The 18997-nt window shown below is 41.5% G+C and overlaps 1 protein-coding gene across 1 annotated transcript; it reads right to left on the minus strand.

The window, feature by feature from the left end:
• Positions 1 to 242: 242 nt before the first annotated feature.
• On the minus strand, positions 243 to 18367 carry LOC126335849 (odorant receptor 43a-like). The gene is made up of 5 exons (XM_049999319.1): positions 17532 to 18367; positions 17352 to 17451; positions 15093 to 15194; positions 9512 to 9667; positions 243 to 299 (listed from the first exon to the last, which is right to left on the minus strand). The coding sequence occupies exons 1-5, from the start codon at positions 18365 to 18367 to the stop codon at positions 243 to 245; spliced, it is 1251 nt and encodes a 416-aa protein (XP_049855276.1).
• Between the last annotated feature and the right edge of the window lie 630 nt (positions 18368 to 18997).

Genomic DNA, 18997 nt, shown 5'->3' on the forward strand with positions numbered 1-18997 from the left:
GGCACGCTTAAAACACAGCAGCTCGTTGCAGTACCTACAGCATAAAGTGATAACAATGGCTAATAACTGTTTATTGATGCTTCATATCTCATGTTATGCTTTTGTGGAAACATCACTTGCAAATAAACGTCTCCCTAAGCGAAAATATGTATTTCTTTGTACAAGTACTAGCAATACTCTAATCGTTGTTAATACAGAAGATAGTAAAGCAGTTCCCCAGCTGCAGATACTGGTAGCCGTTACTAGCGGTTGTGGATGCGGCTCAGCAGTGCAAAGTAGGAATAGGAAGCATTCACCAACTGAAACAAAGAGAAATAATCGACACTATAGTCACACTGTGTTTTACAACTGCACAGTAAACAGTCTTCACAAGATATCAAAAAAACTATACTTTTATGTAGGGTAATTATTAAAACATCAATCACGACGAGTACAGCGAGAAACGACGAGAAATGAGTAGGTACTTCATGAGATGCTTACTGTGATGAACACAGGACCTGTCTGAACTGTTATAAAGAAATAATACAGTGCAAAACTTACTGACAGTACGCAAAACTTAAGGACGAAAGTAGCTTTCACACGATGTATGATCAGAAAGTAATATAGCTCTATAGAAGTAGAAAATACATAGAAGAATCTAACCGAAAGAATTACGAAGTGAGACGAACAGAAATGACAGTTTTCCAAATACAATAATTACACAGAAGTTTTCGCATTTCTGATGGCTCCCTGGAGATTACTAAAGGCAGGACGAGGTTTCTAATGGGGCGTGTAGCCACCACGGATGGCCGTGCATGCTCTGCAACGTGCTCCCACCATAGCCGCAAGGATGCTAAAGAGCTCTTGTCGTTGGTATTTCCATTCCTCCACCAGCGGAGTTGACAACTCCCCGAAGGAGTACAGGACCATAATAGCGTTGACCTGCGAGTGTACCGAGTTCAAAGATGTGGAGGTCAGTCCGCCCAGGCAACATTACGCCTCTCTTCAGTATATCTGGAACACCGAAACGATAATGTTCGACAATGTTGCTGCGTGCATTACATGTTGCTATCTCTCGCCGCATGAAGGTGTGTAATACACCCAGGAATATTATCGAACATAATAGTTTTGGTGGTCCAGGTGCTATTGTGTGGGTAGGTATAATGTTGCGTATGAGCTCTGAGCTCCACATCTTTGATGACGCTACACTCACCACTCAACGATATTGTGACACTGCTCTCCTTGCCCATATGCCTCCTTTCAGGGGTGCATTATGTAAGACTTGATTTTTGAGATGACGATGCGCGACCGCAGCTGCTCAGGTGGAAGAGCTCTTAGAAAAAAAGGACAATCAACGAATGGACTAGCCTGCCAGTTTCCCAGACTTAAATCCCATCGATCACGTGTGGAATGCTTTGAGCAAATATATTACAGCATCTCCACACGCACCAACGGCCACTGATCAATGAATGGCACGCCCACTACAAAAACTACTTTGCAACCTTCTGGCCAGCGTGGGAGCACGTTGCAGAACACGCTCTGCTGCCGTCCATGGTGATCACACACCCTAGGAAGAATCATGCCGCGTCTTATGTAATGTCTAGGAGACTTTCATAAATCACACCGACTTCAATGTAATTATTGCCTGTGAGTGACAGTTTTGTTCTTCACATTACGAATTTCGTTCAGTTACCTTCTGTACTGCACTGTACTGTACCATACTATAGCAGTTCTTTCTAAGTATGACCAAAGTTTAGTCGAGTTATGTACTTAGTAGTGACACTTCATGCAAAGATTCTTTCCTCCTTAAGTTTTTGGCACCAGAGTAGTACGTTACGACAGACTTACCGCCTACCAGATGTTTCAAGGACGGTGGTAGCTGTAATACATTACAAACACTACAGAGAACTAGACATCATGAAAAAACAGTGCGTTGTTACAGAACGAAACATAAATCGTTAGTCACAGAAATACAAAGTAATACAGTATCAGTATGAAACAGTCGTGCCGTATTTGACACATAAATGACAATCTACATGGCATACAGTTCCCTAGTTAAGAAACCACGGAAAGGGACAATATATCTGAACGAAAGGGAAATTCGAATATATTGATTATTGACTCACGTTTCCATAGCAGGTGGAATAAAACTACAGTTTCTCGTTGTTTCTTCAGGGGAAGTCTGCGATGACTGCCTCCTCAGGACAGTAGCCGATATTTTCATCAACTTCGCTAGGAGCCGAACAAGTAACTGAATGGAAACTACGGTATATAAAAGAAAAATCTCATACGGCTTAAAAATTTCATACAAGGTAAGACCGATGCAGATGACTGGACTGTGGAAAGAAATTTATAGTAAAATGATTAATACTAAACCATATATGAAATTATAATTACTTTACCAGATTCTGAGCAGTACTTTACCGCCTTATTGTGCACGTTTCTCAGGTATAAACAACCGTTCTTTTCCAGTTAAGGTCGCCATGGCACTGGCATTTCTGTAGGATACCTTAGATTAGTTTCCCAACGACTTGAAGTCACATGATTTAATCTAGTTACCGATATAGTCTAACAAAGATGCTAGGATACAAAATACAGTATACTCAACTTCGAAAAGTACTCCTAAATAACAAAGGAAGGTTATTCTTATGTGACATACTTGTCCAACAATACGATAAAAATAAAGTAAACTTGTGCACTTTCCACAAGTAGCAACTGATGTTGGCAAAACCCGAAAATTATTCCTTGTAGATCACGTTTTATAAGTCAACTACCACGATTTGCGACAACCAGCCGCATTTTTCACCAGCAGGACACGCCGCGCTAACACCATGTAAACACCACATCTGCGCTTGATAATGTCCTCAATCTCGCGAGAAAAAGAAATGATATTTACATCTAAAGCCACTCATGGTGATGAGATTTTGTAGGGTTACCAGACTGCAGGCATCTGGTCTGCTATGTCTCAACCGCCGTTCCTAATAGTCTCAGATGTTTAGTACGACATTATAATTCCAGCAGAAATGAGGTCTAGTGTCTGAGAGTTCGTAAACCAGGAACATAAGCCTACTACTATACATAGTCATCATGACAATGTTAGAGAAATGGGTAACACTAGGTCACGGAGATCGTTTACATGAATACCAAACTTCGCTTACGATAATCTGAATGAGAAGACCAAAGTACTGGTGAAAAAAAAACACGTCCAAAAATACACAGCACCTTCTGTGGACTGGACTATATCGTTTACAAACTTTGTGTTAAAACCTTCGTTGGGCCATCTTCCGAAAACAGGCAAAATCGTGCTCCTTAGGACCACATTTAATGTATTCAGTTAGCTATAACCCACTTGTCACATCGAAGACATACTGATTTATGCGCTGCAGTGAGCAAAAGTATTTTGTGAGGCACCCGATTCCAGATGTCCGTTGCATCCTTGTCAGGTTTGACTGAATGTTACTGACAAGGCATGACCGCTCGTCTCCTATATTCTCCTGGCGTGCTACGTGACTCCGAATCAGGTGCCTTGCAAGGTAGACAAACTGTACTTTTTACAGCTCGCTGTGATACACCAACAAATGTAGCAACGTCATTCACGGTGTGGTCGTGGGGATGTCCGAACAAGATAGCACCTACCACGACTTCACGTCCGTCTCTCTTATTGCGCTGAGTCCATACAAGAGAGCGGCCATATGTACCACTTACTTTCACCCCTTACGTCAGCGTTAGAGGGTCACATGACCTCCTGATACCAGCTCCATGTAACCCACAATGCTGCAATGCGGCCAGTCGGCCTCTTTAAAGGGGTGACTAACATTTCATGTGGTGAGCTTACAGTATCTGTTCCAGACTTCACACTTTTCTCCAGCGGCTTTCATAGCACTTCCAGTTTCAGATAAGTATCTTATAATATGATTAATCTTCGTATAAGACGTACTTTTCTCACTGAACGATTATTCTATCCTTAGCTCGTGCAATGAGAGGAACAAGTACATGGTCCAGTCAAATTAAAGTGACAACCGCCTACGTCCAACGTCAAGGTGTAATAACCACTCACAGACGACAGGTGGCAGCACTAGCATCGGTAATGGAGCGATTTATCTGTTGTCCAAAAGGACATGATCATTGGATTTCGGGCCAAGGGTGGTCTTTCACCTTGCCAATGTAATGCAAGACACTGTCGCCTGCAGTCTGAACCATTAATGAGGATGGGCCACACAAGAAGAGGGAGGAATGATAATATGGAAGCACACTACAGCAGTTGACTGCTACAAAGTTTTTCTCACGCTTGGAAACTGTTACAATCGCAATGTTCTTTCCTACTTTGCAATGAAAGAAACGGTTAAATTTGTAAACTTTTCGCGAGCAGCCGAACCTTAACTATACCGTTCACGCCGAAACAGCGCTATCCAAAGCTGGCCCCGAGACAAGTGTGGTTTACCACCCCTCATGGAAGACATGAGTGATCGGCGGCTGCGGAGACGTGTACGGGCTAACAGACATCCAACTGTCGCACAGATAACCACCAACGCGAACTAAGGCACCACTAGCAGTGTCAACGATCGTTCAGTGAACTTTGTGGCATACGGGACACCGCAGCAGGCGCCTGGTTCATGCACCCATGCTGACTCCTGTTCACCGGCGACATAGGTTGAAATTTCCACGCCAATACCGCAGCTGGACGTCCATTCAGTGCTGACAGGTGGTCTTTTCAGATGACAGCTGGTAGTTGGCACGTACGGCGCGAAACGTCTGAAGGAAAACACAGTCATCGGAAAGACCCAGGCCGGAGGAGGGAATGTTATGGTCTGGAGAATATTTTCGTAACACACCTTAGGTGGTCTCATCATTCTGTAAAGCCGCAATGGTTCAACACATATATGCCTCTGCCACTGAGAACAATGCCCATTACATGCAGTTCGTTTTCTCCTCGGCATGATGGCATCTACCATCAGAACACTACCACGTGTCATACACTCGCAACGTATGAGCGTTATTAGAAGAGCACCAAGATGAGTTTACGTACTACCATGGCATCCAGTCCACCGGGCTTAAACCCAATCGATATTTTTAATGGGAGGACATGAAAAGGGCTATTTGCGCCATGGCACTGGTGTCGGCATGACTCCAAACCCCTACTAGTACCTCAACCTCGTTGAACCTCTTCTTGCACGTACGCTCAGGGAAGATGGTTACCGAGGCATTGAACTAGTGGTTACATTTATCTGAGTGGGACCTGTGTACCTTGCAAGCCCACATACGTTCCTCCCTCATGACGAATTCTGTTCAGAGTATTGGAAAACAGCGTTTTTAGTAGCAACAATGGCGGCATATTAAAGGTAATATCAGGTCGTAGATCTGTTGCTTTCAGCGTATTGGTTCAAATGGCTCTGAGCACTGAGGGGCTTAACTTCTGAGGTCATCAGTCCCCTAGAACTAAGAACTACTTAAACCTAACTATCCTAAGGACATCACACACATCCATGCCCGAGTCAGGATTCGAGCGTGCGACCGTAGCGGTCGCGCGGTTCCAGACTGTAGCGCCTAGAACCGCTCGGCCACTCCGGCCTGCTTCAGCGTATTAATGCAAATATTGGCTCTTTTTGCTCGTTGCAGTATTCATCCCCTTTCTGATGAAGGTTTTTGGATGTCTGTGAACTCTCAGTCTCGCAGGAGAATTTTCCATCATAATGTAGATTATAAGTTTATCCTAGGCGCAGAAAAGTGGATTATAGTGTCCGTGATATGCATGTCATAGCCTTGTGCTACTTTAAAGCGGTTACCAGCGAAATGGCTAAGATAATTCACGTTATGCTATAGTATGGTTATTTTTCTTAGTATTATACCTTTTTTTTAAGAAATCATTCTATATTCATCTTGGTAGAACACAAAAATTCTTTTAAACAGTTAATGGATTAAGGAATGAACACAACCACTTATGGAAGTATTATCAAAGCATAGATGACGATACGGATACGACAGAGATATTTATCACAGCTCTTTTATTTTAACTTTCACTGCAAATTTAAGTAAAGCTCATCTGTTTTGTTAGACAATAAAGTAAGCTTGATCTAAATCATGTTTCTGTTCCGTCCTATAGAGTCACCGGAGTGCATTTTAGGTCTCGTCTAGAAAGCATTCCATTTTCCGTTCTTCGCTTAAGAAACATAAAACGGAACAGCACAAGTACGAATACACTCAGAATATTATTAACATCACAGCCACAATAATCATCAACAAAGCTACTGAAATACCGAAGAAAAACATCCTTGATTGTTAAATTGATCGTCGAGCTCAGAAAAATCATCAACAGGCGAAAAACGAAGTTTTTCACCTCTGTTTTCTATATACCAAGAGTCTGATAACTTAGGTTTCAGTGTCTTTCTGTTCTGCAGATGAAACAATTCAGTTTCTCTGAGTGTGCATTCATATGTTTGGATCAGATGCCTATTAAAAAGACGTTACAGAATTATTTGTGGACCTTTTTTTCTATCCATATCGATGACACGTCATCGATGACACGTCGTCTGTTTTACCTTCTGTACTGACAACGTATGAATCTCTCACACCTAGAATAACGCTACTACTATCTAAAGCACGAACACCGAGATCTTTTCATTATCAGTACCGACAAAACCCATGAACCTTAAAATACACACTAACAAGACACAGAGAGATGAAAAACTAATTAATGACTAAGTGGATAATTTTGCTAGGGAATCGGGTACAAAACGATTAGGTGCAGCACAGATGTCAACAACGAGGTTGGTGGACATAACCAGTTGGACACAAGCCAGGACCAACATAGTTGTAACGAAAGTAGTAAATACACCGAGAAATCGCCTCAAACCGTCGATACTCACTCTTCGATACACTCTAACCCGTAACATCGCCCTTGGTGTGCGAATTTCCTAATGAGACTGAAACGGAGAAACTCAGCAAGAAACCTTCGAGAGAGTGATCTCCGAGATACGTATACGATGACGATGGAAGTGGATTCTAAACAAGTTTTTTTTTCTCCCAAAGCCAAAGGTTTGTTCAACTGACGAGCATGACATTTATTTTCTTTTCGCCCCTCTAGCTGTGAATTCCACTGTGTTCTGTTCATTCTGTGACTTTTTCTTGCTATTTGTAATTATCGTCATACGTATTCGGGATTCGAATATACATTCTTACGACCTGATTTGTGATTCCTATGGCTTATATGACTTACTGTTGAAATATGCCAAGATAGTTCTTGAAATCTGATCATGCCCCATTTCCTTTCCTGTCCTGATGAAATGATTCAGCCCTGGAAGCGACGTTGAATTACCTAATGATCTTTACAACAAACGTTATGACATACATAAGTGTCTGTTGAGGACGCTTTTCACCTTGCCAAAGTAATGCAAGAAACTATCGCCTGCAGTCTGAACCATTAATGAAGATGGACAACACAAGAAGAGGGAAGGATAATATGGCGTTTAAAATTATACCTGCAAAAAGCGCACTACAGCAGTCGACTCCTACAACTATTTTCTTACAATTGGAAACTGTTACAATCTGGATGTTCTTTCCTACTTCACGCTGAAAGAAAAGAGCCTTCTGTATATTATTTATCTCAGAATCACACATAGTATGTGTTACTTAACACCACCAGTAGCCACGGTAACTAGCAACCGATCAAATAACTTTATGAACAATAATTCACCAAGTAACCCTTTGTATAGATGTGGACTCTGACCACAATCTATTGGTTATGACCTGTAGATTAAAACTGAAGAAACTACAAAAAGGTGAGAATTTAAGGAGATGGGACCTGGATAAACTGAAAGAACCAGAGGTTGTACAGAGTTTCAGGGAGAGCATAAGGAAACAATTGACAGGAATGGCGGAAAGAAATACAGTAGAAGAAGAATGGGTAGCTTTGAGGGATGAAGTAGTGAAGGCAGCCGAGGATCAACTAGGTAAAAAGACGAGGGCTAGCAGAAATCCTTGGGTAACAGAAGAAACATTGAATTTAATTGATGAAAGGAGAAAATATAAAAATGCAGTAAATGAAGCAGGCGAAAAGGAATACAAACGTCTCAAAAATTAGATCGACAGGAAGTGCAATATGGCTAAGCAGGGATAGCTATAGGACGAATGTAAGGATGTAGAGCCTTATCTCACAAGGGGTAAGATAGATACTGCTACAGGAAAATTAAAGAGACCTTTGGAGATAAGAGAACCACTTGCATGAACATCAAGAGCTCAGATGGAAACCCAGTTCTAAGCAAAGAAGGGAAAGCAGAAAGGTGGAAGGAGTATATAGAGGGTCTATACAGGGCGATGTACTTGAGGACAATGTTATGGAAATGGAAGAGGATGTAGATGAACAATAAATGGGAGATACGATACTGCGTGAAGAGTTTGACAGAGCACTGAAAGACCTGAAGCGAAACAAGGCCCCCGGAGTAGGCAACATTCCATTGGAACTTCTGATGTCCTTGGGAGAGCCAGTTCTGACTAAACTCTACCCTCTGGTGAGCAAGATGTATGAGACAGGCGAAATACCCTCAGAATTCAAGAAGAATATAATAATTCCAATCCCAGAAAAAGCAGGTGTTGACAGATGTGAAAATTACCGAACAATCAGTTTAATAAGCCACAGCTGTACTAGCACGAATTATTTACAGACGAATGGAGAAACTAGTAGAAGCCGACTTGCGACTGTAGCGCCTAGAACCGCTCGGGCACCACGGTCGGCTCAGCGTCTTTTCTATTACTACCATATGTCCCATGCAAGTTCATGTTAACGTCTCCCATAGTATAATAGTACTTCCACCAATCAGCGTCCGTGGTGCGCTGCTCGTTTTGAGCCTCCGATCATCTTAATGACGGCGTCTGTGGAGACGACCATCGACCTGGAGTAGGAAAGATATGATTCACCCGAGGAGCCGACACGCTTCCATTGATCGGCGGTCGAATCCCGATGGTTCCTTTCCCACTGCAGTCGTAACTGATGATGTCGATGGGTCAATACCTCAACACGTAGAGGTGGTCTGCCGTGGAGATCCATTTTAAACAGTACAAGATTAACGCCATGGTCCGAAACACTGATGCATGCACCAGCACTGCGCTATTTCGGAAAGATACCACAATTCACCATCCATCCTACTTTGCAGAGGAGACAAGCCAACTAACCATACTTTCTGTGAAGGATCGTGGACTTCCAACTACTTAACACCTACCTTTTTCCGTAGATGCTCACTAGTATGTGAACCCTCGACCGACTTCGCCGTTAGCGACACACTAGTTCAAACGTTCTGCTTACTAATAATCTACCCTTTGTCAAAGTCTCTTATCTCAATGCACTTCCCAATTTGAGATCATATCTTTGGTAGGGTGATACCCCGTCCGTGTCTGCTCAGTTTACATACTTTTGTTACCACGTTACGTTCCCTCAACGCCAAAAGTCTCCAGCCAACGTGGCGATGGGCAGTGGTCATAATGTTTTGGCTTATCGGTGTACAGTTACATCTGGCACATAGTGACGACATGTACGACTTACCGAGAGGAAAGTGGCCCTGTTGATGGCGTAGAGCCTTCCCGCCGTGACGACCAGCGGTTTGTGTGCTCGGCACATGACCATCCGGAGGGCACGCTTGATGCGAGGGCTGCCATCGAACCAGGAGCAGCTATATGCCGCCTCCGACACAGCTTCTCCCTACAGAAAAGTTAGCGAAAGTGTTACTTCATCCAGCATCCACACAGTATGACATGATAATGTAGGATGCGTCTTCTAATAGAATATTATTTTCATGTAAAACATTTTTTATACTCGTGTATCCTACGAAGTTACAGATAAGTACGTGTAATAACGAGAAATTCTTCGTTTACTGTTTGAAATAAGTCTTTCTCGTTCATCACTTGTTAAACAAATTTGTAAAAGAACGTTACTTTCTGTTCTGTAAGGAATTACCATTTTCAGTTCATTTGTAGCGTTTTACTACGTTATGTAAGCAAAATATGTCGTTAAAGCTGTGGAATTTATCGATTAATTAGCCACATTATTGTTACTGCAGAAAAGGAAGAGGGGTTTCATCAAATAAAATATAGAGATCATTACTTCTTTTGGGCTGTTGAGTTTTTCTTTAGAAAACTGAATGATACGATGCATAAAGTGTGTAGCTGTAACATGGAAACGTCTAATTTTTTAAAGAGGCCGCCAAGGTGATTATTTTACATCCGATGAAAACGAACCTTCTAGAGAATACGTTAATCACGAATATAGTTCTATGAGATATTAGTTGCTTAAGTAATTTAATAATTTCTCTTATTTTAGTTCATTAATATCTGAAACTACCGTCAGATTAAAAGTATATGCTGGACAAAGACTCGAACTCGATAACTTTGCCTTTCACGCGCGAGATCTACCAACTGAGCTACCCAAGTAAAACTCATGATCCTCCTCACAGCTAAATTTTCCGACAATACCTCGTGTCCTACTTTCAAAGCTTCAGCCAAGTTCCCTGTAAAATGTAAGGAACGAAGACTCCTGGAATAAAGGCCATCACAGAGACATAGCCTAATCATAGCCTCGGGGATACGTAGGAATGGATTTTCCACTCTGCACTGGAGCGCATTCTGGGCACTAACATCTGGGTTGTGGTGACATAAAACATGTTTTTACTTTATTTTCAGTTGAGACTGTCGGAAACAATCTCGCCACAGTCTTGCTAAGATTCTGTTTCACTATTATATCACAATGTAGTGACATTAAACATGTTTTTACTTTATTTTAGTTTGAGACTGATGAAAACAATCTCGCCTAGATCCTGCTAAGATTCTATATCACTATTATATCAGCATCTCCTTCTATACACAGGTCGCAACAGGTATAACTGCAGACATTTCTGTTAGTGACTGAGAGCGGTGTACTGTAATACATTGCTCAGTTTGGAAGTCATTTTCAGACTAACAATTATAGCTTTATAATTATAGATAATAGGAGTGGTATGTTTTTAGGTTGGTTAGTACCTTGAAGTATGTGTGGCAAGAACAATCTACACTCCTGGAAATGGAAAAAAGAACACATTGACACCGGTGTGTCAGACCCACCATACTTGCTCCGGACACTTCGAGAGGGCTGTACAAGCAATGATCACACGCACGGCACAGCGGACACACCAGGAACCGCGGTGTTGGCCGTCGAATGGCGCTAGCTGCGCAGCATTTGTGCACAGCCGCCGTCAGTGTCAGCCAGTTTGCCGTGGCATACGGAGCTCCATCGCAGTCTTTAACACTGGTAGCATGCCGCGACAGCGTGGACGTGAACCGTATGTGCAGTTGACGGACTTTGAGCGAGGGCGTATAGTGGGCATGCGGGAGGCCGGATGGACGTACGGCCGAATTGCTCAACACGTGGGGCGTGAGGTCTCCACAGTACATCGATGTTGTCGCCAGTGGTCGGCGGAAGGTGCACGTGCCCGTCGACCTGGGACCGGAACGCAGCGACGCACGGATGCACGCCAAGACCGTAGGATCTTACGCAGTGCCGTAGGGGACCGCACCGCCACTTCCCAGCAAATTAGGGACACTGTTGCTCCTAGGGTATCGGCGAGGACCATTCGCAACCGTCTCCATGAAGCTGGGCTACGGTCCCGCACACCGTTAAGCCGTCTTCCGCTCACGCCCCAACATCGTGCAGCCCGCCTCCAGTGGTGTCGCGACAGGCGTGAATGGAGGGACGAATGTGGACGTGTCGTCTTCAGCGATGAGAGTCGCTTCTGCCTTGGTGCCAATGATGGTCGTATGCGTGTTTGGCGCCGTGCAGGTGAGCACCACAATCAGGACTGCATACGACCGAGGCACACAGGGCCAACACCCGGCATCATGGTGTGGGGACCGATCTCCTACACTGGCCGTACACCTCTGGTGATCGTCGAGGGGACACTGAATAGTGCACGGTACATCCAAACCGTTATCGAACCCATCGTTCTACCATTCCTAGACCGGCAAGGGAACTTGTTGTTCCAACAGGACAATGCACGTCCGCATGTATCCCGTGCGACCCAACGTGCTCTAGAAGGTGTAAGTCAACTACCCTGGCCAGCAAGATCTCCGGATCTGTCCCCCATTGAGCATGTTTGGGACTGGATGAAGCGTCGTCTCACGCGGTCTGCACGTCCAGCACGAACGCTGGTCCAACTGAGGCGCCAGTTGGAAATGGCATGGCAAGCCGCTCCACAGGACTACATCCAGCATCTCTACGATCGTCTCCATGGGAGAATAGCAGTCTGCATTGCTGCGAAAGGTGGATATACACTGTACTAGTGCTGACATTGTGCAGGCTCTGTTGCCTGTGTCTATGTGCCTGTGGTTCTGTCAGTGTGATCATGTGATGTATCTGACCCCAGGAATGTGTCAATAAAGATTCCCCTTCCTGGGACAATGAATTCACGGTGTTCTTATTTCAGTTTCCAGGAGTGTATTAATACTTATTTTCTCCTGGGTGGTGGGTTAGATATTGACGTGTCGATACATGGACACAAAACTTTTATAGTCTATACTGTCAGCAGTAGCGCACTTAGTTCTGCAGTTACGACCATGCACAAAATGGCAGGTAGTAAGTAATGTGATGTGACTGTAGGAAGACTGCTAGACCCAGAGAAAAACACAGCCAACACACTTGATGTGTATACATTGTAAAGTATCAAATCTGCTGTTATATTCTTTCTGTTATCATCACTGTTTCTCTGAACTATATGTACTATTTGTTTGAAAATTAAAGGAAATCGTTTAAATTATTTTAATATAAGACCACTTTAGCTGCATATCTACTAGGGTGAAATATGCTTGTAATCCCTAAGGGTAACGAGTTTTGTATGTTGTACATTAAAGACACTGAAATGCATGAGGTATCTTAGAAAGACGTTGTGGAAGGGCTTGATTATAATGTTTGAACCATATAAATTTAAAATTTTCGTAAGCTCAGTAAAATATATAAGTCATTTTCTTCATCATTAATGCCCCTAAATATCAAATTGTCTGAAAAACATTTTGATTTACACTTGAATGTCTTCAACTGCTAACAAAGTAGAAAATTAACATTGGTTTTTTTAATAGTGGTAGTACCTATTGAGTAAATGGGCAATCATTCTGTGAATAAGTAACTACATGAATACAAGAGTGAGGAAGAAATCAACACCATCTAAATTTATTTTAGAAACTGATGTCTGAGACTAAACAGTTGTTAAACATAACTAAAATTTGTGCCACAATGCTTACAATGACATCTGCCAGTCGCAATCCTTGAAAAAAATAGAAAAAAGAAAAAAGAAAGAGGAGCTAGTGATAAAACAGTGTTTGACTTGAGTTTTCAAAGTCACTAAACTTTCTGAACGACAAAATTTTACCATGACTTATTTTTACCTTAAATTCTGAATCTGAAAATTTGCTTTAGGACATTATCAAGTTTGAAACACAACAACTATCAACACAGGTAAAAATGAGAGCCTCATTTTTTCTCTGGGATAATATAAGTTGTATACTCTTCCGTCGAAGTACCATAACAAAATATAAGATTTATAGCTGACAGAATATGGAATAATAATAATTCCAGAAGAAGTGACAATTTTAATTCTTGTAATTATGTTATGAAACATCTTCTTCATGAAAATAACTTATTTTTCATAACGAACTCCATAATTTACTATTTTTCTTAAAATGAAACTACAATAATTTATATGTTCCGTTCAGAATTTTGTGGTTGACAACTTGTACATGGTTTTGTTATTATTTCGTATTACTGTATTTTGTAGAGTTTTTGTAGTTGATTTCTTAAAAGTATACAAACTACTATAATTTTAAGTAACTTGTGTAAAAGTGTTGGAAAGCCTTATGACACTACTGCCTGAATAATTCGATGGCTACGTTCACATATCTAATTGTAATGATATTGCGTCTGTGTTCTTGTAAATCTGTTCACCATTAGAAAATTACTTTCAAAATATATTGGCTGTTTGTCAATAATTAGCTTTACTGATGTCTGTAGAGATATCTTAATGATGTACATCACTAAATTGATTTGAGTATTAGTCTGCTTCAACCATACATTAACTGAATATGGCATTATATTGATTTCTTTGAACTCTGCATAAGAAAAAGTTATCATTTACAATTCAACTACCTAGTTGTCAATGTGTCGAAAAGATCACCCCTGTAATAGGACAATGAAGCAAAAATTTGCTATGCATAATTCCTGTTGACAGAATAATGTAGGAAAATTATATTGAAATCAAGATATGCTAGTAATATTTCTTTTCCTACCACTAGCATGGAAATGACTCACATTGTGTAATTAATATGCAAAAAGTTCTCTGATGAGCATCTGAATACCAAAACACATTTGTATAAAGGGTTTGTAAGCAACATTTGAAGAAAATATACATATTATTTGTATTACATACAAGATAAATTTATTTCTACAGATTTAAATCTTTATTTTGAAATTATGCATGAATGTTCAAACTCTTTTTCTTCTGGGCTACCTCTCATGTTTCCTTTATACAGATTATTTCATTTGTTATTTTCTTTCTTTTCTATAGAAGCACCTCACAACAGTGCTTGGAAGAACTACTATCAAGTAATGAAAAGCTACAAAACTTTGTATCCTCATTCCATGATGCAATTCTAAGGCAGTCTGACAGAAATTGTCATTTATTTTGGTACGTTGTGACTGTTCCCCCTTACCATGACTTCTTCCAGTAAGGTCGACTTACAAAGAGCTAAGCGCAGTAATTACAAGCAAACGAAGTATTCTAAATGAAGTAATATAATTACGAAATCAGAATTACGGATCTACTACCCACTTGTCGGTAAGTCTGCACACATAGTTGTTCTAATATTTACACAAATAAGATTTTCAGTTGGTGAACTATTTTGTTATTACTTGTGGGAATACAAAAATAAGGGAAATACTGCTACCTCTTATCTTCCCCTTACCAATTACTTTGAATCTCAACAAATTTTGAGTTATAGCTACTACTTGGAACACTCTAAGTATCTAGGTACATGTACCTGAAGCCACTGAGGTACTTTCTATACAGATTTGCTACGTATGTAATAGGAAGGAGTGGCTGTGTTGTTACCTGTTCACGGATGCTGTGTGCTCCCCAGCAGTACACGAACACCTCAATGCCAGGAGTCGGCAGGTAGGAGGCGCTCTTCATCACTGAATTCCCGTCAGGACTCTGCCGAAAATCCAAATACAAAATTAAAGCTATAGATACTTGAATGAATATCTTATTCCTGTTCAGGACAGAAAACAGACATCTTACTATTGAATGATTTTCATACTTTCTATAGTGACCTTGTAAATGTAATCGTGTAACTATGTACAACTATTGCTCAAAATGGCAGCCACTCCGAATTAAGTAAACTTGTAATGGAAGAAATTTCATGTCGGCAACTACATAAAATTTGTGAGTATTTCTCTATCTGTTCACTGTAACGAAGCGGTCCACTGAGTCGCATAGGTGTAAGAACGAATAAGAAATATGGTTGCATAGTCAATAAATGATCATAGTCAATACACACGCGAAACTGCAAGACACCGCTATAAGACAAATATAACTGCTTTCTAGCCCAGCATATGATGAAAAGATCGAAAGGAAGATCAAAATTTAACTAACTGCAATTTGATCGCAGAAAAAGGAAAAGAAGGAAAAATAGTAAGGCGACATAGACGTGAGAAGGAATAAAAGTGGAAACCAACTGGGAAAATTTTGCGCAGATAACAATTTAATCATTACTAACATTCGATGTACGACTCTTGAAACACAGCTGTAGAAGTGGAAGGGACCTCGTGACACAGGGAAGTTGCAGATAGACAGTGGAATGGTAAGACAGAAATTTCGAACCAGATTTAAACTGTCAGATATTTCTGTGAGCTGATGTGGATTCAAAGAATAATTAGGGGAGAATAAACTGCAGATTAAAACGGAATAAATTTCAAAACCACTGGAGGTTAAGGAGACGGTACCTGGATAAATTCAAAAAGTAAGTTGTTGCTGTAAGTTTTAGAGGAAGCGTTGGCAACGGTTAACTGCGATGAGGAAAGGAATAAAATAGAGCGCCAGAGAAAAAATTGGCGAAAACACAAGGCAAGGTAGAAATGATTGAATAACACACAAGACATTAAATTTGATTTGCAAAAGTACGTAAAACGTAGTAATTCATGCATACAAGAAGGAATGCAGGTATTTAAAAAAAGTTAAGTTAACAGAAGATCCAACACAGCAAAGCAGAAATAATAAAAGGTGAAATGCAAAGCTGCACATACTACATACAGAAATTAAAGAAACAGGAACAATTGTACCAATATCAAGAGCTGAGATACAATGCCAGTACTGCACGAGGAAGAGTAGGCTGAAAGCTGGAAGGAATACATGGAAGCTCTACATAAAATGAATAAACTGGGAGGCCTTATGGAAAGTGAAAATGAAGTGGATGAAAATGAGATACGTGCATGTACTTTGTACAGAACTTTACATCCTTAGGAACGTATGTCATAATAATATACGTGGTGTACATGGTATTGTTTCGAAATTATTGTGATTCTTGGGAGAACCTGCCATGACAAAACTCTGCGGCCTAGTATCCAGCACATGTGACAAATGAATTTAACAGTCACATTAACAAAATGGCATAATGCCAAACCACAAGTTCAATAAACCTTAATTTGAAAATACAGCACCAGGTATGTATAGAAGAAAGGAAAGACATAACAGCCAACGTCGAAGAACATCCATTCTGGTAACGGAGAAATGGAGGAATGCAGAAGGCAATACTAACCCTATAACTCAGATTATAAAATAGATTTAAAAAAAAGGGTAGTTAGACATTCATAATACTTCTAGGTTCAGAAAAATCTGTTGATAATGTCGCTAGTTTACTACGTTATGTTCAACAATCTTTTACCTACATTTGATGGGAAAAGGGAATGTGAAAATTCGTTCAACATTCAGAAACACTGTAACCTCCTTATTTGTGAATATTTTGCTGTAATGACTCAGCTTATCCATTGAAAAATTGTGAATTGCCATAACACAAGAATGAGATACGCTGATAAGGTAGCTAGCTTCCTCAGTATGACTGATAATATGTGCTAAGATTTCTAATTGAGTTCAATATTTTATTTTTGAATACTTGAAACTACAGCTCGAAGCATCCAAAAAATTTAGAAACATGATGCGGAAAAATTAAAAAGTCTGTCTATACCAAAAGTATGTATAGGAACCATAATCATTATGGTTATAGGTATGAAATTTAGCTGGTAGTTTCAGTGCGAAAGATAAATAGGAATCTGGAGAACACGGAAATTCCCGTGTCACAGCACATGCACTTACATACGTCTGTTGGTACAGAGTGAGACACGCAGCCATGACACTCAGCATGAACTGCGTCAGAACGATTGGGTTCATCACACTGTCCAGGAAAGATATCAGCCTGTAACACAAGAATTTTAACAAAACATTAATGCAGTTTAATAGCTGTCCGGTTACTGAAGACCTTCGATCGCTGGATACCTCATAATTTCCTGATGTGTGTCAATGCAAAGGCAGAGTTCGTCGTACATATCGTCTCGGTCCTCCGTTGTTACCTTCCTCAGAACCCTCGTAGCAGTTATTCTTAATTTCCCCCCACCGGAATATAAATGCAGCTGGGCGAGGCGTGCGTTCAAGATCATAAGTTGCTCCGTGATGATGATCATCGCCACCGTGAAGAAGAAGTCCACGGCGAAACTGACTTGGATGTACAGTAGCGAAGAGGCGCTCTGAACTGCGTACGACAGCTCGTAGTACAGTGGAAGCGGTGCCGGCTCCAAGGGGAAGTGGTTGAACGGCAGCCAGCGCTCTCCTGGGTGCACCACGACCGGCGACAGCGCCCAGATGAGGCACAGCGCCGTCAGGTACGTGAAGGCAGCCACCGTCATGCGAAGCGCCATCTTGCGACACCGCCTCGTCACGGCCAGCATTTCGGGGTCACTCTCGCAATAGCCGCGTTGACTCGACACTATGGCGTCGACGCGGCGCACGAGGAGACAGTACCTGCCTTGGAAGAGGAAAAAGTGGCCAGTTTTAGCGACCCCGGCCGCTATGGTGAAGGCATTCATCAGCGAGTACGTTACTTCCTCCATGTCTCCCAGGTTCGCCCAGACACCGAGAGTGTTCTCGATGGCATTACCCACCGCCAGTAGGAACAGTATGCTCTTGGTGACGAAATGGAGCCGGGAGTTTGATAACGGCCACACACCAAACGCCCACAGCAGGCGGACATTTAGCCACAGCAGTGACTTTTTCGTGTAGTCCCACGTCAAAGCAGTGGTATCTCGGGCAGAGACACGTCCTTCACCATCCTTCATCTTTTTAGTACACGAGTCCTTGGATAGTGAAAAAGAGCACTTCAGAGTTCGTCCTTGGTGTTAATATAGACGTTAACTCAGACGCAGAAGAGGAGGCACGCGGTATCACTGTACCTTCATTAATGTATGACAGTCAGCGCTGTTCCAGATCTTCCACTGTTGTTTATCGCGCAGGTACATTCGCTTTTATATCTGTTGTTGGGGAACTGCGCCTTGCATAACGTTTGGACCGTTGGCTTCTAATCACGGCCGGTAAAGTGAATCACTGAGGAAGGTTTCTAATTGTCATTAACGGGAAGTCGAAGTTTACATCAGCGTTGCAAATATGTAGCAAGCCGGTATTTTGTAGGATTCAAAGGGTTTCTTAACTTAGTTGTGTAAAGGGGCTCTTTCAACCTAGATAATGACGAATTGGGAAGCTATGTTTTTCTATACGAATTATGGACACAAAGTACACTGCGAGGAAAACAGAATATTTAAAACAGAATTATCGTTGTGAAGATTTGTTCAAGCTTTGCGTGATAGATTCCTTGCTCTGCATAAACAGGTTCTTAATTGGGTGGAAACGGGAGCGTCGTACGCCTACGAGTTTTTGCCACATCAATTATTTACTGGTAATGTTACTGTTAA

This window comes from Schistocerca gregaria, chromosome 2, assembly GCF_023897955.1.
Source record: "Schistocerca gregaria isolate iqSchGreg1 chromosome 2, iqSchGreg1.2, whole genome shotgun sequence".
Lineage (NCBI taxonomy): Eukaryota > Metazoa > Arthropoda > Insecta > Orthoptera > Acrididae > Schistocerca > Schistocerca gregaria.

What these genes read in the sequence shown, in the direction of transcription:
- LOC126335849 (XM_049999319.1), bottom strand. Translation starts at nt 18,367, where the DNA reads ATGAAGGATGGTGAAGGACGTGTCTCTGCCCGAGATACCACTGCTTTG. An exon ending in ACACATCAGGAAATTATGAG is followed by an intron (nt 17,452 to 17,531) that starts GTATCCAGCGAT and finishes CTTGTGTTACAG; the next exon opens with GCTGATATCTTTCCTGGACA. An exon ending in CACACAGCATCCGTGAACAG is followed by an intron (nt 9,668 to 15,092) that starts GTAACAACACAG and finishes ACTTTTCTGTAG; the next exon opens with GGAGAAGCTGTGTCGGAGGC.